This window comes from Neomonachus schauinslandi, chromosome 12 (assembly GCF_002201575.2).
Source record: "Neomonachus schauinslandi chromosome 12, ASM220157v2, whole genome shotgun sequence".
Classification (NCBI taxonomy): Eukaryota; Metazoa; Chordata; class Mammalia; order Carnivora; family Phocidae; genus Neomonachus; species Neomonachus schauinslandi.
In genome coordinates this window covers 2,238,598-2,262,455 of record NC_058414.1, presented here as the reverse complement: position 1 = coordinate 2,262,455, position 23,858 = coordinate 2,238,598, and the positions used below count along the sequence as shown (strand labels likewise).

Genomic DNA, 23,858 nt, shown 5'->3' with positions numbered 1-23,858 from the left:
AGGGGCGATCGTGGGGAGTAGGGGGGATGCTGGGGTCTCTGAGCAGGCGGACAGGAGCAGTGAAGGAGGAGCCCAGGCAGGCAGCCCTTGTGTTTTGGGGATGGGACAGGGGAAGGAGCCAGAAAAGGGGGGAAGGTTTGGTCTGTCCTTATTAAGCACCTTAAGGATCTGTGTCACCAGTTTTATTTAAATTTTAAAATAGTGGAAATTTACTTAAATTTTAAAATAGAAATGTTTTGTTAGAGTCTTTTATTTATTTATTTTATTTTATTTTTTTATAGATTTTATTTATTTATTTGACAGAGAGAGACACAGCGAGAGAGGGGACACAAGCAGGGGGAGTGGGAGAGGGAGAAGCAGGCTTCCCGCCGAGCAGGGAGCCCAATGCAGGGCTCGATCCCAGAACCCTGGGATCATGACCTGAGCCGAAGGCAGACGCTTAATGACTGAGCCACCCAGGCGTTCCTAGTTAGAGTCTTTTAAAAAAATCACTTGTTCCTGTAATGGTCTGTATTGTTTCTTGGTTGAACACAGCTTAAACTCTTCAGTGTCCACTGTCACATCGGCAGGGGCGAGTAGGTATCCCGTTTCTGTGATGGATTGTGGGCTCTCCTTGTCACCAAGGAACACGGGAAGTGACTCCTAGAAGGGTAGATTTCAGCTGGACTGACGGGGCCCATCGCAGACCCTGTGACCCAGGTCATGGTGTGGACCACGCTACCAGCCTAACTTCCTGGTGTCCCAACTGGGGCATGAACGGGGTGGTGGAGTGTTCCCGAAGCAGGCCGTCTGGCCAGCCTCTCCGAGAGGCCAACTGCCTGTGGTCTGGCCTGAAACTTTGCAGACCACAAATACCGTGGCTGGTTTAGTTAGAAATGGTCATTCTCGCAGGGCCTGGTTCATACTGTGTAAGGTCACAAGTGAGTGCCACGTGACCTGGCAAAAAGAGGAAGGGACAGGACAGTGTGCCCCTGGGGATCCCCCTACATCCCCTGGCTCTGAGCAAGGGTGCGCAGTTGGATAAGGTGCGCGAAGATGGGCATTGACATGATCGGTGAGACCACGCGTGGGTAGCCTGTGTCCAGTGCTGAGAGTCCCTTTTCCCCAGGCCCTGGACAGTGGGGTCACAGCACCCTCTCCTGCCCATGTGGGAAGGGTGAAGGTGAAGGTTGGCTTCATTGCTTGGCACACTTACTCATGAGCATGTCCTTGCCCGAGAGTGGGCTCCAGACGTGTCTTCCTCCAGGTCGTGGGGACCTGACTTGATGAGGTGCTTTTGCTGATGAATGAGCTTGTCATCACGTTGCCTCCAGGGGTCATACCCTCCGATGTCCAGACCTCCCATTGTCACTGCCCACCCACTTCCCAGTCTTTGGACGTTCCTGATGGTTCCTCCAGCAGGAGGAGTTGGGCAAGCAGAGATGGGAGGTGTAGGTGGGAGTGTGGAGTGTGATCAGACAGTAGTCGGTAGATGGTTGTCAGGTCCCCACTTGGGAGAGCCACCAGCAGGGAACCTCGGGTGCCTTTCTGAAGGAGACCACCAAGGGCCAGGGCCCAGACCAGTGAAAAGAACAGTGTGACGCTCTGCTTTTTTTTTTTTTAAATTGCATCAAACTTCTCAAAGAGCCCTTTTGAATGGCCTGCTTACAAAATGTTCCAGTATTCCTGAGTTTCAAAATATTTGTTTTAAAGTTCATTTACATTGCCTCAAGACCATCGCATGGGGGCTAGAAATGTAGTTTGTTTTTTTAAGATTTTGCTTATTTATTTGAGAGAGAGAGAGAAAGAGCAGGGGGAGGGGCAGAGGGAGAGTCTGAAGGAGACTCCCTGCTGAGCACAGAGCCCAACATGGGGCTCGATCTCACCACCCTGAGATCATGACCCGAGCCAAAATCAAGAGCTGGACACTCAACGGCCTGAGCCAGCCAGGCGCCCCCAGAAATGGAGTTTACAGAAAGGCAGCTAGTGCCATCCAAGACCAAGACCATGGACAGGGTTCCTGTTGGCGGAGCGGAGGACCCGTGTGTCACTGCGGGAGTACCTGGGCCGTCCCGGCTCTGTGTGCACCCCCAGACGTGAGCACATGTCCCTACCCTCCTCCACTCCAGCCGCCTTGCTTCCACCGGGCACACGGGAGGCTCCTTCTCTGACACAGGTGATCGGTTGGGGTTCACGATAGCGGAGCCCCTCGGTACAGCGCTGGGGGCACGTTTACACTCATCCTTCCAATGTTATCCTACTTGTTTTTAAATTTATTTTTTTTTCAAGTCATCGCTACACCCAAGGTGGGGCTCGAACTCATGACCCTGAGATCAGGACTCGCACGCTCCGCTGCTGGAGCCAGCGGGTGCCCCCGTTTCCTTGCAGTGGAAGAGGGGCGTCTGGCTCCAGCGCGCCTCCTGCCCAGTGCCCTGGGTGACGTCCCCTTGTCGCCGCGGTCCAGGTTCAGGTGGAAGGCAGCGTGGTGCACAGCAACTACAGCGTGGCGGTGGAGGTGCGAGCCCGGGCCCCCGTCAGCGTCATCTCCGAGGGCACGCACCTGCTCCTCTCCAGAGCCCCCTCGTTCACCGTCGTCCTCACGGGCTCCCAGTCCTACGACCCAGACCGCCCGGGGGCCGCCCTCAGGTGAGCACCGGGGAGCTGAGCTCGTGTCTCCCTCAGGATCCTACCATGAGGGAGTTTAGGGAATGGGTGTCACTCAAATGTGAGTATTTTGGACAATGAAGTTTAAGTCTTGTCCAGTCCCACAGCCTGCGTAGCTTATCCACAGTGGACATTGCTTTCTGTGGACTCGAGGCCGGAAGGCCAGATCGAGGGGCCGGCCGATCGGTGTCTGGGGAGGACCTGCTTCCTGGTTCCTAGCTGGTTCTTCTCATGGTGTCCTCGGGCTCTCGGGGGCTCTGCTGTAGGAGCCCCGTCTGTCCCTTCCCTGAGGTTCCACCCTTGCGACCTAATCCCCTCCCAAGACCCCCCTCCCCACACCGTCACACTGGGCGTTAGGTTTCCACATTTTAGAGGGACACATTCAATCCTTGGCAAACATGTTACGCTGTGATTAAAATTCTTGCTTTGATGTATGGGGGACTTGATCTCCAAGTGTCCCACATCCCTTACTGTTGGAGGTCCCTGGCTCAAGCCTTGGCCCCCTTCTCCATCCACATGCCCTCCCTGGTGGCCTCACCTGGTTTCCTGATGTGGACGTGATCCATGTGATAGTCACCTCGAGCATGGATCCTCCATGGACGCCATCCAGAGCCCATGGCCTGGGAGCACACATCCTCTGTGGACACCGTCCCTGCGCCGGTCATCTCGAGCATGCATTCTGCGTCCAGATCCTTCTTGGCCTCCAGGCTGGGTGTCCCACCATCTCTGCAGCCTTCCCATCTCTGCTGACAGAAGGATCCTTCCCATCGTTCGGGTCAAAACCTTGAGCAGTTCTCTTTTCCTCTCCCACTTCTCGGCCAGTCTGTTGGGAAAACACATTGGCCCCGTCTGGGCTGAGTGGCGTCTTGGGCTTCCTTCCATGAGATCTCCTCCCTGGTCCCCGTGTTGGTCCCGACCGCCGTCAGGCCGTTCTTCACAGAGCGGTGGACGGAGTCTTTTAAAGCCCTTACTGTCACCACCCTGCCTCCTTCCGTCTGCGCTCAGACATCACATGCCCAGGGAGGCTTCCGATGACCCCATTGACGGCGATGACAGTCCCATCCTGGCTCTGCGGTGTCTTTTCCTGTGGCCCCTTCTCCCCGTGACATCCCATATTTGCTCATGTACTGCGGTCACCATCAGTGCTCTGTCCCCGTTGGAATGTTCGCTCAGGACCGCAGGGCTGTGACTTGGCATATTGCTGTGCCTGGCACACAGTGGGTCCTCAAGCAGTATTCCAGAAAAGTTAGAGGTGCTACTTTGTTCTCTTCACCCCATGAGCATGGACATTTGCTGCGTCCCGAGCGCGGGCTTTGGTGGAGGCGGGAGGCGGCCCGTTGGACTCGCTGGTCACACGCATGTGATCTGGACAACACACACGGCTGGCTGTGCACCTCCCGTGCCCCGGCCGCGGGAGACACAGTAGGGTCTTGTTCACTCTGCACCCTCCCCTGAGAGCCCCGCGTGGCGCCCTCGAGCAAGAGTTCAGTGTGTGTCTGCTCCCTGGGAGTGGGGACTGTTCCCACCCAGCCCTGGAGGAGGGCTGCCCCCACGCCGCAAGGGCCTGAACTGGCCCCCTTGCCAACCAAGCTTCTACAGGCTCTGAAAACAGGGAGGTTTAGAACTGGCGCCTGGGTCAGGTTGCTTATAGTCCAAGTAGGGAAATGAACTTGGAGGCAGGAGCAGCAGTGTAGACTTTGGGGGTGCCGTGTGGGGTCCCTGCCCCTGCTCAGCCCACACCTCCTTCCTCCCTGCACCTCCTGGTGGGGCTGCTGGCCTCGGTGTGTCCGCCCAGAGTAGGACCTGCTCCAGGCAGGGGTTGGGGTGGCTTCCTGGCTGTTGAGCGCAGTGGTGACGGTCACAGGGCAGAAGGCCATGCGTAGGGGATGTGCCTGGCGCCCATCTCCTGGCCCGTGCACCTGCGCTCCGGGACGGGCGGCTCCCGAGGACTCAGCCTTCCCCCAGTTAGAGGCAGCGTGCTCCTTGGGGGCTGCAGAGATGCCAGTGGAGGAGGGAGGCGGCATGCGCGGGGCCCAAAGATTAAGTGACCAGAGCAGGGCCCCGAGCCAGTGAGCCGGGCGGGGCAGGGCCCGGCCCCCCACCTTGGCGGCCTGCCCCAGTGTTGGGAGCTCCCACCCCACCGCCGTCAGAGAGTAAGGGAAGCATCGTGTCCCCCGGCCCGCTGCTCCCCTGGGGCCCCAGGAAAGCCCCACGAGTGGCCCGGGAGTAGCCACCAGGCTGCCGAAGCAGGTGTGTTCAGCCCCGCTGGCTTTTCCCGCAGCTATCACTGGACGTGCACGGCGGCCAGCAGCCCCGGGCACACATGCTTCGCTGCCTCCTCTGCACACGGCCTGGGCGCTGGGGCTCCCTCCCTGGCCTTCCCTGCGGACTCTCTCAGCAACAGCTATGACCAGTTTCTCGTGACGCTGACGGTGTCCAGCGCCGGCCGGAACTCTTCAGCGGCGCAGGTGTTCCTGTCCCCTCGCCCCGACTCGGCTGTCAGGTACTGCCTGCCCCTCGCTTCCTGCAGGCCGGGTCCGAGGGATGTGCCCTTCCATGCCCTGCCTGGCAGGCGTGGGAGCCACCTGAGGGGCCTGCTGAGGAGAAAGGGGGCTGACCAGCGAGGTGGGGGGACCCCGCTCTCCGCTGGCCCTGGGGCAGAGCCCGCCAGGCAGATGCTGACACGTGGGGGCTCCAAGGGGGAGGCGCCCCTCCGTCACGGCAGCTGCCCCAGGACAGGGGTCTGCTCTGGGGCTGGGGGCCGGGGCTGGACGGAGGCTAAGGCATCACGGGGCCGGGCCAGTTGTGACATGGGGGCAACACCGGGCGCAGGGAGCGGGGACGTGGTCTGACCGCAAACCGGACCTGCGACATGGAGGCCGGGCTAGCACCCGAGTGAGGGCCTTGCTGAGCCGCAGACACTGGACGCAGCCTGGCATGTGCCACAGCTGCTCTGTCCGCCCCCAGGGAGGTGAGCGGGACGCCTGGAAGGCCCCGGGCGAGCAGGGCTGCTCCCCGTACGTGGACCCTGCAAGGGGTCTGGGCAGTTACCATCGCCTTGTTGTGTACAAACAGCTCGGGGTTAAAAGTGGGGAGACCAGGGTGGGTTCTGGAAGGCTGTGCCTGGCCAGGAACAACACAAAGGAGAGGACGTGGGCTGTGACACCGAGGTCAGACCAATGACTCTGGTGGAGACCACCCCCCAGGGGTTCAGGTTCGAGACCATGAAAAATCCGTCTCAGCAGACAGGATTGGGCGCCTCTCCGAGGTCCAGACACACCCAGGCCACCTGCACGTTTTAAGGCTCCTAATATGTATGAAAAGTGGGGGAATCAAGGTTCCAGGGGGCTCAGTCGACACAGCACGTGACTCTTGATCTCGGGGTCATGAGGTCAAGCCCCACATTGGGTGTGGAACCTTCTGTAAAAAAAAAAAATTGAAAATGGAAAGTCTGGTGCTCTCCCTAAAATCTCCAACCTGGTTTCATGGTGCAGATTCGTCCACATCTCCTGGGTCAGCTTTAAGGACGTGTTTGTTAACTGGAACGAGGAGCTTTCTTTTCAAGCCAAGTGTGACGAGTGTGGTGAAGGGCCCCATCTGTCCTACTCCTGGGACCTCTTCCTGGTCAACGGGACAGAAAGGACCCAAATGGAAGGTAAGGTCATAGCCGCCTTCATTTTGTAAACCCGGGGAGGACTCGGGTATTCGGAGATTGCTGAAAATGTGCAGACTCTGACTCGTCCGGACCAGTGTCCCTGGTCGTGCCCATCACACCCCCAACCCCTCTCGTTTATGCTCACGGGGACGGAGATGCCTAGATGCTGCAGCTCAGCCTCCTGCACACGAGCCCAGACCCAGGACTCGCCTCTGTCCCTCGCGGCTCCTGCTGTCCTTGGGGCCACTCCTCGCCCCTGCTCTGAAACCCGAGACTTCAGGCACTTCTCCGAGATGTGGTTTTCTTGGGTGGGTGGGGGTCCCACCCAAGAAAGGCAGGGCGGTGGCCACGTGACATGAGATCACGTGTGAGAACGTGCCAGCTCTGGGGTGGGACGTGGCCTGGGTGCAAACCAGGAGGGAAAGGGGTTCTCATAGGTGGCATCTGTGATAAGAGAGATGATTGTGAATGGCAGACAGAGGAGCTTTGGTTTCCAAGCTGGGTCCAGCTGGTTCCTGGGACAGAAGTGTGTGCCCAGCCCTCAGAGACCCAGACTTACTTATTCTGAATCCATTCCACGGGGCCGCACAGAGCTTCCATACAAGGGCTCTGAGTGCAGCTGACCTCACAGCGAGGGGGACAGGAACACATGTGGCCATTTTTTTTGTGCCCTTCTTTGCAGGGGAGCCATTCCCACATTCCTGACATAATGGGGTTTTCCAGAAGCAAAGCTGGTGGGGAATGCATGGGAGGAACCGGCATGAACACCCGGTGGTTAAACTTGCCGCCAAGCCAGTGACTATCCAAAGACCATGTGTCTCCCTTTAATGTCACAGAATCTGGCTCTGTGATGACAGCGAGGACAGGCTCACTCTAGCAAGATGTCCTTGTGTTACATCCGTAAAAATTTTCTCTTTGTCGTTCATCCTTTCTTGTAAATTATACCAGCGCTCTTTAGAGTTGTTGCACGAGACGCGGACAGGTGAGTGGGGGTTAGGAGCCCCACGTGCCCAGAGTGTGTCTAGAATAGGCGTGAATCACCGTGCCAGGCGTGCAGGTGCAGGGGGAGCCCGAGGTGAGCAGACCCCAGGGGAGCTACAACATCCACCCTCCAGCTTCCCGGGGGGTGGTCTGCCTGCCTCTGGGGGAGAACTGTGCCCCGCCCCGGGCATTTTCTTGGACGTGTCCTTCTCAGATGTGGATCACGTTTGTTAAAACGGATGCTGATGTAATCGTAGACCTTTTTGTTTATTTATTTATTATTATTTTTAAAAGATTTTATTTATTCGAGAGAGAGAGAAATGGAGAGCACAAGCAGGGGGAGCAGCAGAGGGAGGGGGAGAAGCTGGCTCTCCACTGAGTGTGGAGCCCGACGTGTTAACTCAATCCCAGGACCCTGGGATCATGACCTGAGCTGAAACCAGCAGTCAGACGCTTAGCCAACTGAGCCACCCAGGCGCCCCCCGCCGCATAGACCTTTTTAAACCACATAGTTTTTGGGCACCCGGGTGGCTCAGTTGGTTGGGTGACTGCCTTCAGCTCAGGTCATGATCCTGGAGTCCCGGGATCGAGCCCCACGTGGGTTCCCTGCTCGGCGGGGGGTCTGCTTCTCCCTCTAACCCTCTCTCCTCTCATGCTCTCTCTCACTCTCTTTCAAATAAATAAATAAAATCTTTAAAAATAAATAAATAAAATAAACCACATAGTTTTTCTGGTCCGAACGTCTCACCCTGTCCCGTGTTTGTTCAAGTTCCCTTTTGTAGAACAGTGGGGCTGCTGGGCGCCGCCGGACTGGGGGCCGTTTCGAAGCTGCCAGAGTCCAGCGCACCGCCCACGGAGCCGAGCTGGCTGGAGCCGCACGCAGTGGGCACACCATCTTCACGGGAGCCGTCACCACAGACCCAGGGCCAGCTGGTCCTCTTGGCCACGGGGAAACCCTCCTCGGGGCCCGCGGTCGGCCGGCACCGGGTCCCTGCTGCGGGTGACCAGGGGTCCCCGGGGCCCAGCCCCACTGGGAGCCCGTGCCCCTCCCCCTCTGGTAAGTGCCGCTGTCCTGTCACGTCCGCTCGGCTTGTGGGATGCTCCTAGGGTCTCAGGGCCTTCCTCCCTAACTGCAAACCCTGTCCAGGCTCTGACAGCCGTCCGTGCACACGGCCTCCTTCCCAGCCACCAGTCCCTTCACTTTACCCCTGGTTTTCAGGCTGCCCAGTCACTGTTTCTGTGCCTCAGAAGTCGAGGGAGGAGCTCGTTGTCAGGGAGCAAAGTTCTGGCCCAGAATCCGCCCATCCCTTATTGTCCCTCCCCAGTGACGCCATCGAGGCTGTGCTTTCCCTGGGCTGCGGCCTGGCAGATGCCACCCCGCGCCGGGGCCCCCGGGGCTCAGGGCAGCCGCCGGAGCAGCCAGCTGCGGGGACGGGGCTGTGACGTCTGCAGCAGGACACGCTTGTGTCCACTTCCGTCCTGAGAGGAAGGAGCGCGAGGCTCTCTGACGGGGCAGTGGGAGCTTGGAGAGCGCGGGGCCCTGCGCCCAGCGGCTGGCTTATCCTGCGGAAGCCGCACACCCAGACACGGCCTCCTCCACTGTCACGGTGACGGGGTGACATGTGCAGAGCCGGCTGGGGCTCGACAGTCAGACCCAGGCAGCCCGCGTGCGCTGTCAGGAGCGTCGTATGGACTTCAGGGGAGTCTGTGGCTTTAAATGACATGTCACGGTTTTCTCCTCCTGTGTAGATTTTGAAGCCTATTACAGCGATATCCAGGAAGCCGTGCCGTCCAGAGGGAGACAGCCCGCCGACTGTGAGTCTGTGATGGGGGCTCCCCACGTCCCCGCGCCAGTCCAATCTCCGAAGCCTCTGAAATCGGGAATTGCCCCTGTGCTCCCCCGCATCACGAGCTCCCAGAGACGCAGGGCACCATCTGACCCGCATCTTCTGGCTCACCCACTGCTGCACTCCAGGTCCCCTGTGCTTCAGAAACCCAGGTAGCCCCAGGCCCGCAGGCAGGCGCTGCTGGTCCGTGAGTGAGCGATGCAGAAGACACCCCCTTAGCGCCCTTTCCGGGATGTCGCCGTGGAGCGCTGCCTCCTGTCCGGTCGGCTTCTGTTTCTCCCTCTGTCCCCTTCTTCCTGTCTTGTACCCCCTCCGATCCTGCGATAGCCCAGCGTACTTGTCCTACTTGAAGCAGGTGCACGTGGTGCTCGTGCCTCTTTCCCCGGCTGTCTGGCTCTAGCTCTCCAAGGACACGTTCAGGGCAAGTGTGAACCCCCATCCCAGACGATCATGGAACCCTGGTGCACAGCGAGCGTGTCCTCGAATGGACAGATGCGTGGTTGGTGGATGATGTATCTGTGGACAGAGGTGCTGGACAGTCCATGGACAATGTATCCGGGGACAGAGGTGCTGGACGGTCCGTGGACGACGTATCTGTGGACAGGGGAGCTGGACAGTCCGTGGACGACGTATCCGTGGACAGAGGGGCTGGATGGTCCGTGGATGACATATCCGTGGACAGAGGGGCTGGACGGTCCGTGGACGACGTATCCATGGACAGAGGGGCTGGATGGTCTGTGGATGACGTATCTGTAGACAGAGGAGCTGGATGGTCCGTGGACAATGTATCCATGGGCAGAGGGGCTAGACGGTCCGTGGACGACGTATCCGTGGACAGAGGGGCTGGATGGTCTGTGGACAACGTATCCGTTGACAGAGGGGCTAGATGGTCTGTGGACGACATATCCATGGACAGAGGGGCTGGATGGTCTGTGGATGACGTATCCATTGACAGAGGGGCTGGATGGTCTGTGGACAACGTATCCATGGACAGAGGAGCTGGACGATCCGTGGACGATGTATCCATGGACAGAGGGGCTGGATGGTCCATGGATGACGTATCTGTGGACAGAGGAGCTGGACGGTCAGTGGACAGAAGAGCTGGACGGTCATGGAGGATTTGACCATGGGATCTGCTCTGTTTTCGCCCGCATCCTCCTCTCCGGCCTCTGTGGTTTCTTCAGGCCTGTCCGTGCTCCCTCCTGTGACCACACTCACGTGTAAGGGGTTGGCTCCACACTCACAGCGGGCACCTAGTAAATAACACCGAATGAAGAGAAAGCACTATATAAATAAAATTGCCTGGTGGTGACTGACTCAGAATGGGGGGGTCACGTTCTCCCTGCATCTTCTATCCATGACTCTGAGTCTGGAGTCAATTTGCCTTCTGCGGTGTCCCGACGTGCTGCGTGCTGGACCACGCAGGAGCCCTTCTTCTGTCTCTGCTCCCTTCTTGCTGCCTAGACAGACAGCCCCGGCTGCTTTCAGGGCACTCCCAGACCCCCCTGCCTCCAGGCCTGTCCTGGGCGGATTTTTGGCACTTTCTCCCGTCTGGTTTCCCTCTTTCCCACCCCCTCTAGCCACATCTCCAACCGCTCTCCAGTGTTCACTCCAGAGCCCGTTCTGGCCTCTGTCTGCACCTCGCCCCCCAGGGGACCCCCCCGCCCATGGCCCACGGCCCACCGGCTCTAAGCCAGCCCCTGCCCTCCACCCCTCCTCATGCCCTGCCGTGACTGTCTTTGCTCACGGTCAGCTGGCTCCCTAGTCTGGAGGCTGCCAGCGTCATCTGGTTTGCTGGGCTGCTTGCTCTGCTGGGCCCTGGAGCCGGGCCCCTGTCACTCTGCTGAGCGGATCTGCCCTGGACCAGCTCCCAGGCTCAGCGAGCAGGGTATTTGCTGAGCAATTGAGGATGGGCAGGAGGGGATAGGCCATCGCACCACCCACCGCGCAGTGACAAAGGACAGCTCTGGAGCGGGGGTGGTTGCTGAAGACATTATTTCGATATGACACGTCCAGCAACACTGGCACAGTTATAACTTAATATTTCAGAAGATCATTGGCACTTACTCCCTGACCCTGTATTGGCTTGCCTTGTCTTCCTAGGGGCCGATGCCAGCCTCCCGGGAGCAGGCCCGAGTTCAAGTGCTGACGGGGGCCGCGGGGACGGGGACAACCTGCTGGGCCCCTCGGCCCCCCTGGCTGCTGCCAAGCCCACCCTCGCGGTGGACTGGCCCAAGTCCCCGGTCGGCCGTGCTCGCTTCCACGGCTACACCTCCTCTGGTAGGAGCCCTCTCTTCAGATCCGGGGGTTTGCAGCCGGTTCACAAGGGTTTGGGGACCAGCCCCTCTGTTTCTTCTGCAACATTTCCTTTCAATAGAGAAGTCCTCGGGGTCATCGTGCCTTTTCTGCTTGTGCGTGTCCCTCTGTGGACGCAGGCAGAGGCTCCTTATCAAAGGCAGAATGTGCCTCTGGAGCCCGCCAGGGGCCACATCCAGAGACATGCCCGGTGGAGGCTCTGGGCCTCCCCCGTCGTCAGAAGGCTGCCTCCTCCCCCTTCCCCCACCCCCGGCCCCCATTTCGGGAAATGACGGTTTCCCTATTGAGACCACCAGCCTGCGTTTCGGGGCCAGCCTCTGCCCGCTAAGGAGGGGACCCGGTCACCAGCGGGCAACAGTCACACCCAGATTTAAGAAATGGTTCACAGTCTTCAAGACGAAAAACTCGCTTTGAAATGCCTTAATCATGCCTCGTGGACAAGGTCAATGTGTCAGCGAGCCAGGTTGGACACGGAAGCCACCATGAAGGGTACAGCATGAGCTCCCACCAGCGTTCTCTTGTTGGGAGCCAAGTGTGACCCAGGACTCAGGGTCGCTGCCCTCAGGCAGGGGAGGCTGGAGGGGAGCCTCCAGCTCCATATAGAGGGTGGGCGGCAAACATCTGGGGGCATTTGCAGGTAGGAACAAGCCTGCTCCACGGGAGTAGGGGGGAAGCCAGCACAGGAGGGGTCTATCTGCCCCCTGCCCTGCAGAGCCCGCTGATGGCCCTCTCCCTGTGGCCCCTTCTCCTCAGGTATCACGGGACACACGGTGACGATAAAGCCATTCTCACTGAGCCCTGGGGACACATACGTCCTACAAGCCTCTGTGGGTACGTTACGCGCTCAGCTGGACCTGGGGCGTGGGAGGATGAGAGTTTTCATTATATTCAGATTTTTTCTGGAAATTGCAGCCACTTCTGACCTCCTGGGCTCTTGTTCCAGAGCGTCCTGACCCTCCCTCCGTCCCCACTGTCCTGCGCTGCTCATTCTTACCTCCTCCTGTGTTTCTGATCCTTATGGGATCAGGTGGGTGTTCAGGTCACGGTAAAGGCTGAGATGTTGGCCTTTAAAAAAACCCGGAATGGGGTGTGTGTTTATTTGATTTCCGCAAGACAGCCGTGTATGTTGATTCTTTCCCTGAATTGGTTGATAATCCCGACGCATATGTGAAACCCAGGGAGGTGGAGGTGTTTGTGGGGTCCGTGTATGTCAGCTGCACGTTGACCCGGCACCCTGCTCCGCCCCACTTCTGGCCTTTCCATGACTTAATCACATCTTCCTTTTGGGGCAGTCTTGGACCTTCTGCCCCATTTCTAGCGGTTTTTAGTTCCATATGACAAGCGCAGACGATCCGACAGTTCATAAGCGCAGAGGGTTGGGGTCAGAGTCCACATGTTTGGGCTACTTGAAACCCCTGGTGCATTTCTAGGCTTGTCTCCCACGTCACCTTCCTCTCACGAGAAGCACGAGGCCGATGTCCGTGGGAAACCCCTCAGTAGGGCCCGTGGGGTCCCCGAGCTTTGTTCTCTTGTTCTCCTTTCCCCTGTGTCTGCTGACAGCTCTGCGAACGTCCGTCCGCCCGTCCGCGGTGCGTTCAGAGACGGAGCCCTGGGCCCCTGTGTTGGGCGTGAGAGAGACAGCACTGCTTTTGCTTTCACAAACACGGCAAAGCAAACCTTTGGCCCTCCCTGCCGTTGCCGCTATTCGTCCAAGTGACGAGACTGGGGGCCATTTTCTCAGGCAGGTTACGCTCCTTCCAGGTGGGGGAGACTCAGCCTCTGCGCGGGAGGCCCGAGGTGGCCCCGCGTGTCCCCACTCATCTCCCCGTGCCGCCTGCCCCCAGCAGCAGCACTCGCCCCCAGGGGTTCCTGCACACACTGGGCCGGGCCGTGGAGCAGCCACCCCCTTCTCTTTGACTTGACTTTGTGATGGGCTCCTTGGCTGCGTGCCCACGTCCTGCGCCCTCCAGAATCCCGCGGAGGGTGAGCCGCACGGATGACCGGCTCCACACCCTGGCAACTGCCCGGGGTGTGCTGTGAAGATGTAATCATGCTGCTGTCTTTCTCTAGTGTGGGTTTTAATCCTTGTCCTCCTGTCTGTAGCTTCCCCGCACCGCTTACTGGGGAGAGCTCAGCTGTACATGACGCTCAATCCGGCTCCGCGGGACGTGGCCTGCCAGGTGCAGCCACATCGTGGCCTTGAGGCTCACACCGTCTTCAGCATCTTCTGCATGTCGGGGAGACCGGTACGCTTGGCCACCCTGAGTCTGTTCCAGAGGCTGGGGTCAGAGGCCGCCCTCAAGGGGTGGCCAGCAGTCTGGGGAGATGCCGTGGGACGCGAAGCTTCATCCCGGGGTTTGGCGGCAAGAGTGCCGTGACATTGCTCCCCACCCTTTCAGGGACACACCTCCCCACTCCTGTCCTGATCTTGCTCCTTCTCTCTGAAACCCACCACGTGCATCCCTGGAGGGTCCGATCCTGGTCTCCCTCAGGCCCCAAATGCCCTGCTCTTTTTTTTATTATTACATTTTATTTATTTTTTAAGGTTTTATTTATTCATTTGAGAGAGAGAGCACAAGCAGGGGGAGTGGGAGAGGCAGAAGCAGACTCTCCGCTGAGCAGGGACCCCCGACATGGGGCTCGATCCAGGATCCCGGGATCATGACCTGAGCCAAAGGCAGACACTTCACCGACTGAGCCACCCAGGCATCCCTGTTATTAAGTTTTAATTTTAATTCCAGTGTAGTTCACATACAGTGCAGTATTAGTCTTAGGTGCACAGTACAGAGATTCAGCACTTCCCTACATCACCCCGTGCTCATCACGACAGATGCACTCCATCCCCATCACCTGTTTCCCCCATCTCCACACCCCTCCCCTCTGGTGACCCTCACTGTGTTCCTTGTAGTGAAGAGTCTGTTTTTTGCTTTCTCTCTCTTCCAATGCCCTATTCTGACACCAAGAGCGATTCACATGAGCGCCTCCTCCTCAATCCCCAGTCTCTTGTATCCCCTTCACCCCAAGGAGGCCCAGGGATCTGTGTCTCTGTGGCTGGGAGAGCACACAACCCCGACTGACAGATGCAGCCACGGGGCGGGGTCCTCGTGGCTCTAAGAGAGGGGCCCTGGAGGGGAGAGGTCACGCCACATGCATGCGCATTCGGGGACAGGATGTCAGTACCCGCCCCTGCCTGTCTGTATACGACGCTCTCGGATGGAGTGAAGGATGAAGGGGCGTGGATTTATTGGGGATATAATTCACAGTTTATTCATCTATACACTGTTCTTTCCTCCACATGGAACGGATCCTAGGACTTCCGTTACGAATTTAGTTATCAGATAGGAAATGCCTCCAAACGCCCTCTGTACCACGGGAGAGACAGCCAGTATTATTCCGTGCTGCCAGCTGGCGAGCCCTTGGACGATTATAAAAGTAAGTCAAGCCATGACTTTTTTGGGTGGCTGGCTGTGCTCACTTACGGTTCTAAACCTTTCCCCCTGACTTCCAAAAATGAGAAAATGTTAAAACTGTGTATCTAGAAAATAAAATTCGTATCTCTTTATCTTAAAAAGTCTCATGCTTTTTAGATTAGGTGGCTTACCTACTTTTAAAAAAATTTTTAAAAAGATTTATATTTATTTGAGAGAGAGAGCACATGAGCAGGGCGTAGGGGTAGAGGGAGAAGGAGAAGCAGGCTTCCTGCTGAGCAGGGAGCTCAGTGCGGGGCTCGATCCCAGGAGCTGAGCCGAAGGCAGATGCTTAACGACTGAGATCTTAAATTACAACTGAAACATAATGTAAATGCCAAAATGCCAAAGCACATCCTGTATTTATGAATTAAATGTTTGAGAGCGACCTGTCCCTTATTCACGAATGAAGTTTGTGGTATCTGGTGAATCCTGCATTGGTTGTCAACAGCACCAAATCAGGGGGCTCCCACCACGAAGAAAAGGCCAGGGTAAAGGGGTGCAGGTTAGTATGTGTTGTTCTCAGAATGAACTCAGCTCTGCCGTGCTGACAGCTTCCCGGACCCTGGGAGCCTGTCCGCCCTGAGCCCGTTAGAGACACAGCCGTTTAGGAAAGTGGCCCCATCTGTGGAACCCACTCCCGTTGAATAAGGCTCAGGGGCTGGGTGGTTCCGAGGGACAGGCAACTTGGAGTTGCCGATCTAGAACTTTCTTTGAACTGGCCAGGTGAGCTTATTTCCGCCTGAGGTCTGAACTCGCTCATCCACTTGGTTTCCTTAAACCTCTCCTCTCCTCGAAGCCCAGCAAGAAAGGTTCCTTTTTCATGAAACCTTGCCTGACCCCCAGTGAGACGCACGTGCACCTGCTCCTGGGTGCAGCTCAGAGACAAGGGGCAAGGGCGTCCGAGCTGCACACTGTCATCGGTGAGGATGGGCACGTCCCCTGTGTGTCACTGATCACGGTGCGCGTTGGTTGGACAGACGGACGGACGGAGGTGGTTTTCATGGGCCTGCATCATAAATTCCTCCACAGCGAAACCGCGCATGCCCTCTGTCTCCTGGAAATTTTCCTCCAAATGGTTGCTCGCCCCCACCCCGCCAAGCCCCCCACTTGCTGGTGTTGGGTATGAAGCCCGGCAGGGCCCCTCCCCAGACGCCCGCCTGCAGGGCAGTGTGGGACCCCGTCCGCAGGGGCCTGCAGACCGCAGGGCTGGCCAGACACCCACATAGGACGTTGGGGGCAGGGCCTCAGCTCCGTGTTGGACGAGAGGGTTCCTTAAGGTGAATCTGTAGACCCAAATTTCAGGCCACGGGCACCGAGCGGTGTCAGGGTGAGTGATGTCACCCAGGCCATTCCCAGAGTGTGCACGAGGCGTTGCAATGGTCAACGCCGTGATGATCGACGCCTACGAGTATCTGACTTCCAGATTCATACGAGGGTGAACACAAGCAGAATAAATCAGTGCGGCAGAAACCAGATCCTATCCTGTCCCGTCTCATGCGAGAAGGTTCCCCATGGACTCGGTGTCAGGTTGGAGTCTGGCCTGAACTCTGCTGGCGTTCTGCACTCTCTGCGTCCAGCCGGAGGACCCGTGTTATCCGCGGTGGAATCCCCGCCGTACTTGCTCAACTGTAGCTGTCTCACAGCTGGAAAGGGGGCCCACCCTCACCTACTGGCTCAGAACCCTGGGAGGAGCAGGTGGAGCCCGGCATTTGTTTGTAGTGGTGATTGGGTGGCCCGGTGTCCAGGGGCCACATCGGGAGAAGCACCGACCTTCAAACTTAAGTCCCAAGTCCTTGGCTCTGTGTTTCGGGTTGAGAATGCTTTCACGCCCCTGGCACGCTTCAGGTCCGCCTTCTGCATGTTCCTGCGGCCGGCCCTGCGGCCTTCCCGGGCAGCATCATCTGCATGTCTCTGCCCCGCAAACCCCGGGCCTGCATCCTGAGGCCCCAGCAAAGCTGTTTGCTGCCACGCTCCTGGTACCTGCCCTGTTTCTGGACATCACTGAGGAGCTGCTTAAAATGTTACTCCAACCCTTGAGCCTCCGTTGCTGAGCGTGGGTTTCATTCTCGGGGTTTCCCACTGCCCTGGTTTCCCGTTCACTGGTGGGGTCCTGCCGCCACTGGCTCCCGGGGCCTGCAGGTGGGACGAGCGAGCGAGTGAGCGGAGCACTTCCTGGCCCCCGTGGCCCGTGGCGGCCCCTTCTGCTGCATCCGCGCGACCGCTCCCATGTCCCCGGCTCTCCAGCGCTCAGTGCCCAGCACTGCTGTGTTGCACTTGATGCTGGAACGCTGGCCTCGCCACAAGGATGGGGCGGCCTCGCTCTCAGAGCCCATGCCTAGCTGTGTTGCGACGTCACCACCGTGGGCCCATAGGTCTGCCCGCAGAGATTCTGGTTCCTGAGGGCTTGATCTCCACCGTGACCCTCCTCCGCCATGTTCCCTTCCAGTCACGGTGTCCACTGAGATCACAGACGGCGCGGGCTCCCGGGCACCACCGTGCGCCGTGACGGTGACCGTGCGGCCCCGTTTCCACGGGAATCTCTGCCTGGACGAGGACACGTGAGTAAGCCGCACGGAGACACCCTCACGCATGCATGCCTGCGTCTCCTCGGGAGCGGGGTCTCCGCCAGGCCAGCCACAGGTGGGGGGACCCATCTTCTCGGGGTGAGCAAAAGAAACAGCTAGGGTTCCGCAGTCCTAACTCCGATCTGCGCGGAGTGCGCGCAGGTGCGTCAGTGCCTGCGAAGCACAGGCCGAGCTGGGCTGCCATCTGCGTGCCATTGGTCCCTTGGCTTCGGGCGCTTACAGACCCGCATGCTGAGCCCTAGTGTTGGAGCATTTCCATTGTCCCCCTAAACCCGTGGCTCGTTAGCGGTCACTTTCCTTCCCCCACAGCCCCAGACGGCCGCTAGCCTACCTCCCGTCCACAGATTGGCCGGTGCTGGACATCTCTGCAAACAGGGTCACAGCCTGCGTGCTCCTTTGTGCCAGCCCCTCTCAATAGCTGGGGCGTCTTTGAGGTCCTTCCATGTCGTGGCACCGTCACAACCCCGTTCCCTCCTGTGATGTCTGTTGTGGATCCGCTACGAGCTGTTTGTCCCTTCCTCAGCTGGCGGACGGATGATGTGTTTCCACTTTGGACTGTTAGGAACAGAGCTGTGGACCTGTGTTTTCGTTGTTCTTGGGTAGATACCTAAGGGTGCTGCTGGCTCATAGGGTCACCCCGTGCGTATCATGTGGGGGAAGCAGCCAGCCTGTTTTCCGGAGTGGCCGCACCATTCCCACGAGGCTCCATCTACACCACACTGCTGATACCTCTCTCTTCCACTCTAGCCATCCCAGTGCACTGAAATGGTGTGTGTGCTGGGCCTCAGAGACGTGCATTTCCCTCATGACCGACGGTGGAGAGCATCTTTTCATGGGCTTGCCCATCTCGCTTGGAGAAACGTCTGTTCACGTAGTTTGTTTAAAAATTGGGTTGTCTTTTTCTGATTAAGATGTAGGAGCTCTTCACATATTCTGAAAGCACGTCCCTTGTCAGAGACATGATTTGCAAATATTTCTCTCCAGTCCGTGGTTTGTATTTTCTCTTCCACGTGGTGTCCTTTGAAGCACAGAAGTGTGTGATTTTGATGAAGTCCCACATACTGATTTTCTCTTTTATTGCTTAGTATATCCATAGGATTTACTGCTGTGTTTTCTTCTAGGAGAGTTCTAGTTTTTGCTCTCCCACTGAGCTCTGTGATCCACTTTGGGCTAACGTGTGTGTGTGTGTGTGTGTGTGTGTGTGTGTTGAGGTAAGGCTCCAAGGTCATTTTTCCATAGGGAGCTGTCCAGTTCTTCCAGCACTGTGTGTTGAAAAGGTCAGTCTTGGGCGCCTGGGTGGCTCAGGTGGTTAAGCGACTGCCTTCGGCTCAGGTCATGATCCTGGAGTCCCTGGATCGAGTCCCGCATCGGGCTCCCTGCTCGGCAGGGAGTCTGCTTTGCCCTCCAACCCTATCCCCTCTCATGTGTTCTCTCTCATTCTCGCTCTCTCAAATAAATAAATAAAATCTTTAAAAAAAGAAAGAAAAGGTCAGTCTTTCCCCAATAAATTATCTTAGTCCCTTTGTCAAAAGTCAGTTGACCATAAATGCTGTGGAGTCTCAATTCTACCTCCTGTCTCTGTCACACTGTCTTAATTACTATAGCTTCGTAGTAAAATTTGAAATTGGGAACCATGAACCCACTAACTTTGTTCTTTTTTTTCAAGACTATTTTGTTATTCTGGATCTCCTGGTTATTATTCTGTCAATTTTGGCAAAAAGCCCCCTGGGATTGTAGTAGGGATTGCATTGAGTCTGTCGATCACTTTGAGAATATTGTCATCTTGAGAATATGAAGTCTATTGATCTACGAACAAAGTTTTCCCTTTATTTAGATTTTAATTTCTTTCAGCAGTCTTTTCTAGTTTCCAGGGTACAGGTATTGAATTCTTCGGTTAAGTCTAACTATAAGCATTTTATTCTTCTTAATGCTATTGTAAATCGAGCTGTTTGCTTAAATTCTGTTTGTGGATTCTTATTGCTAGTGTGTACGTATACAATTGATGTTTATACGATTGGTCTTGTATCCTGTAGCCTTGCTAACCTCATTTATTTGTTCTATTAGCTTCTTAGTGCATTCTATGGGGTTTTTCAATGTGGAAGAGCATGCCATCTACAAAAGAGTTTTACTCCTTCCTTTCCAATCTGGATAACTTTTTTTTTTCTGACTTAATTGCCCTGGTGAGACTCTTCCAGTTCATTGGTGAGTAGAGGTGGAAGTGTGCATATCCTGGTTTTGCTTCCAGTCTAGGCCAGGAAGCATTCTGTCTTTCACCACGGAGGGTAATGTTAGCTGTAGGTTCTCCGTGGATGTATTTTTTGAGGTTGAAGAGGTTCCCTTGTATTCCTAGATTTGGGCTATTTCTATCACGAAAGGGTATTGGATTTTGTCAGTGCTTTGCTGGATCTATTGAGATGATTATGTGGGTTTTGTCCATTACTATGGTAATTACCTTGACTGATTTTCATACTGGAGTTTTTTCCTCTTGCATTCCTGGCAGAAGCCCCGCTTGGCCATGGTGCGTGGTCTGTGATCATGACATGGTGTCCAAGTACGGTCTGAGTGTGCCCCGTGCTGTGGTTGTGAGTTCGGATCCTTGCGAACCTCCAGCCCGCTGTGGCCACAGTGGCGTCTTTGTCTAGATCAGCCCTGTCCTCCCTTGCTTGCCACGAAGTGTCTCTGTCATTCTGCTTGGCGGCTCTGCCCGTCTCAGTTCTGATCAAGGGTTTTATGGAATTCTGATGTTCTGCTTCACTGCGTCTTTTCTGAGTTTCTCTTGCACAGACCGTCCCCTGTCTGTCCCCACCCACCCACGGAGCTCTCCCTAGCAAGTACCCCTCCTCTGCTGGTAGGCAGGCTGGAAAGTTTCGCCGTGGGTTGGCGCAATCCTGGTGACTCTTCGATTTCCTTCAGCTATAACTCCAGCCTGAAGCACCTCTCCACCCTTCAGCTGATGGGCAGTTACACAGAGGTCAGGAACTACATCACCGTGATGACCAGGGTCCTGACTCGTTGGGCTGCAGAGGACAGAAGTCCCTCGTGTGGCCAATGGTCACGAATACAGGATGCGCTGATTTCTTCTGTGTGCAGACTGCCTTTCGCAGACCAGGTGCGGGCTGGGGAGGGCCCGGTGCCTGGAGGTCGGCATCTGCGTGGATGGCTGGCTCGCCTTGCTTACGATACACAGTGAAGAAATGGGGTGTGCAGGGCCAGCCGGCGAGGCCTCTCTCGTCAGCTCATACTTGCACAAACAAATGCTGTTGGTTCGTAAAACAGACACTGTGCGCAGCAATAGCATGCAGATCATTGTGCTCACATTTCTCTAAGTAAAGTGATGCGAATCCCACCTGACTTTACCTTGCCAGCAGCGAGATGACGGAGTTCAACGTACAATGACGTGCGGCTTCTAAGGAAATGAGCATGTGGCATTCAAATGCCGCCGTCCTGGGTCACTGGCACCTGCGCCTCCTGCCCCCCCCATCGCCACTAAAGGGCGCTCGCATCTCAGTGCAGGCCTCCTGTCTCTGCCACCTTGATACCCAACTCATGCTGTTTCTCCCACCAGGACACCTCCCACCCTTTTCCAAAATTTCCCTGAGCTCTGTCTTCCTCCTCCCTCCCCTCCGGTCACACTCCTGCTGGGCTACGGGAGGCTGGTGTCCAGCGGACACCCAGGGGACACGGGGCCCCAGGAGGCAGGTCAAGGGGATGGTCCCTCCCCCGTCTCTTAGCTCAGAAACCCGGGACTGCTGTCTGCAGCAGCTCTGAACTCCGTGACTAACTTGTCCCTCCTGTGTGTTTGCTTGTTTCTCCCGGTCAGGAAGAAATGAGCGATTCTGTTCTCATGTTAAGGGACCTCCTACGCTTCCCTCATAAGGTGAGTGCTGTTTCTTTCCAAGTCTATTTTCCTGCCTCTTTTTTTTTTTGGCCTAATTGGGAGGACTCGATCAGTTCTCAAAGAACCTACAGTGCAGGGTTACGTTTTGACACTTAAATTAGAACCGAGACTTGCCCTGAGAATCCACATGAATAGCATCTCCCGTCCCAAATCACGGGGGAGGAACTTCTTCCCTAATACAGAAATTAGAAACCCCAATGTAGAAATGGATCCTGACAGCCCCATCTGTGCTAAAGATACTTCCGGTAAGGGGACCGCTCTCTGTTCTTAATCGAGGTACTGGGTTTTCCAGCTCCCCGCTTCTTTCTTTGTTTTCAAGTTTTTATTTAAATTCCAGTCAGTTAACATGCAGTGTAATCTTAGTCTCAGCTGTACAATACTGTGATTCAACACGTCCCTACATCACCCCGTGCTCATCACGACAGGTGCGCTCCTTCCTCCCCATCACCTGTTTCCCCATCCCCCACCCACCCCCCTCTGGTGACCAGCAGTGTGTTCTCTAGAGTTCAGAGTCTGTTTCTTCATTTATCTCTCTCTCTTTCTCCCCCTTTGCTTTTTGTTTTGTTTCTTAAGTTCCACATGTGAGTGAAATCATATGATAATTGTCTTTCTCTGACTGACTCATTTCGCTTAGCATAATACTCTCTACTTCCATCCACGTCGTTGCAAATGGCAAGATTTCATTCTTTTTTGGTGGTGGAATAATATTCCATTGTATATATATATAGCACGTCTTCGTTATCCATTTTTCAGTCAGTGGACCCTGGGCTGTTTCCATAGTTTGCTATTGTTGATAATGCTGCTATAAACATTGGGGTGCATGTACCCCTTCGAATCTGTATGTTCGTGTCCTTTGGGTAAATGCCCAGTAGTAGAATTACTAGATCATATTGTAGTTCTATTTATAACTTTTTGAGGACCCTCCATACTGTTTGCCAAAGTGGTGCACCAGTTTGCATTCCCACCAACGGCACGAGGGGTCCCCTTTCTCCACATCCTCGCCAACATCTGTTGTTTCTTGTGTTGTTGATTTTAGCCATTCTGACTGGGGTGAGGTGGTATCTCATTGTGGTTTTGATTTGCATTTCCCTGATGCTGAGTGATGTGGAGCATCTTTTCATGTGTCTGTTAGCCGTCTGGATGTCTTCTTTGGAGAAATGTCTGTTCATGTCTTCTATCTGTTTTTTGTTTTTGTTGTTGTTGTTTTGAGAGACAGAGAGCAAGAACGGAGATGGGGGGAGGGGCAGAGGAAGAGAATCTGAAGCAGACTCCCCACTGAATGTGGAGCCCGACATGGGGCTCGATCTCATGACCCTGAGATCACGACCTGAGCCAAAACAAAGAGTCCTAGCTTAACTGGCTGAGTCACCCAGGTGCCCCCAACCCTTCTTTCTTGTCAAATCCCCGGCTCCCGGTCTTGAGCTCTTTGCTGCTTTTTCCATGTCTCCTCTGCACGACAGTCCCCAGCTTGGTCAGAATGCCACTTATTTACAATCCCTCTGGATACCACCCCATTTCTGTGCCCCTCCACAGGGCAGAACCTGCAGAAGGTGGGTTAAGCGGTCAGGATCTGACTGCCGTCCCCACCTCCACACGGAGCCTGCTCCTGTCCCAGAGCCTGCAAACTCCCCTGCTGCCCAGTCTGCCCTACCAGGACCACCCCGGGGACAGCCTCTGCCTGTGACCACTGTGGGCTCCTCCCTTCCCCTTTGCTTGGTGGGTGCCCGAGGGCTGTGTCCCTGGCCCTACACTCTCTCTGCACTTTCTCCCTGGGAGGGGGTCTCAGCCTTTTCCATTAAATCCAAGTGACAATGACACTGCACTGTGGTCTCTACCCCGACCCTGTACCTGGAGTTGCAGACTCGTCAGTACAACTGCCCACGGGTCCCCCACGGTGGTGTCTGGTGTCTGTGCTCCCCCATCCTCCTCCCCTCCCCCCATCCCCTTCCTGTCTGTCATCCCCTGCTTTTCCTGCTCAGGGGCACAGCACCTCCCACCCCCCAAGTCCGCCAAGCCCAGGGGCCACCAAAGAAGCCCTCTCTTCCTCATCTGTCCCTGTGAGTAATGTCTGGTCAGTTCTTCCTCAGAAACATACCTGGAAGCTTCCTACCTCTGTCCCCGCTGCGGCTGTACTCCCCAATCCACGGAGATGACCCTTCTCATTCCACACCATCTGGCTATGTCTGACTGTGCTCCCTGAGACCCTGACTGTGCTCCCTGACCCCCCGACTGTGCTCCCTGACCCCCAAATGTGCTCCCTGCCCCCGACTGTTCACCCTGCCTCCTGACTGTGCTCCCTGCCTCTCTGACTGTGCTCCCTGCCCCCCGACTGTGCTCCCTGCCTTGCGAGTGTGCTCCCTGCCTCCCCGACTGTGCTCCCTGCCCCCTGACTATGCTCCCTGCCTCTGAGCTCCCTGCCCCCTGACTGAACTCCCTGTCTCCCCAGCTGTGCTCCCTGCCCCC

The 23,858-nt window shown here is 56.4% G+C and overlaps 1 protein-coding gene across 1 annotated transcript in view; it reads left to right on the top strand.

Moving 5' to 3' along the window:
* Positions 1–23,858, top strand: part of PKD1L1 (polycystin 1 like 1, transient receptor potential channel interacting) — a 116,482-nt gene that overhangs the window by 16,321 nt on the left and 76,303 nt on the right. The window contains exons 9-20 of the mRNA XM_044920206.1: positions 2,444–2,625; positions 4,925–5,146; positions 6,138–6,298; positions 8,049–8,336; positions 9,029–9,094; positions 11,230–11,406; positions 12,196–12,273; positions 13,546–13,688; positions 14,754–14,874; positions 17,359–17,470; positions 20,411–20,606; positions 21,318–21,374. Coding sequence (XP_044776141.1) covers positions 2,444–2,625; positions 4,925–5,146; positions 6,138–6,298; positions 8,049–8,336; positions 9,029–9,094; positions 11,230–11,406; positions 12,196–12,273; positions 13,546–13,688; positions 14,754–14,874; positions 17,359–17,470; positions 20,411–20,606; positions 21,318–21,374 — 1,803 coding nt within the window. The remainder of the gene's footprint in view (positions 1–2,443; positions 2,626–4,924; positions 5,147–6,137; positions 6,299–8,048; positions 8,337–9,028; positions 9,095–11,229; positions 11,407–12,195; positions 12,274–13,545; positions 13,689–14,753; positions 14,875–17,358; positions 17,471–20,410; positions 20,607–21,317; positions 21,375–23,858) is intronic.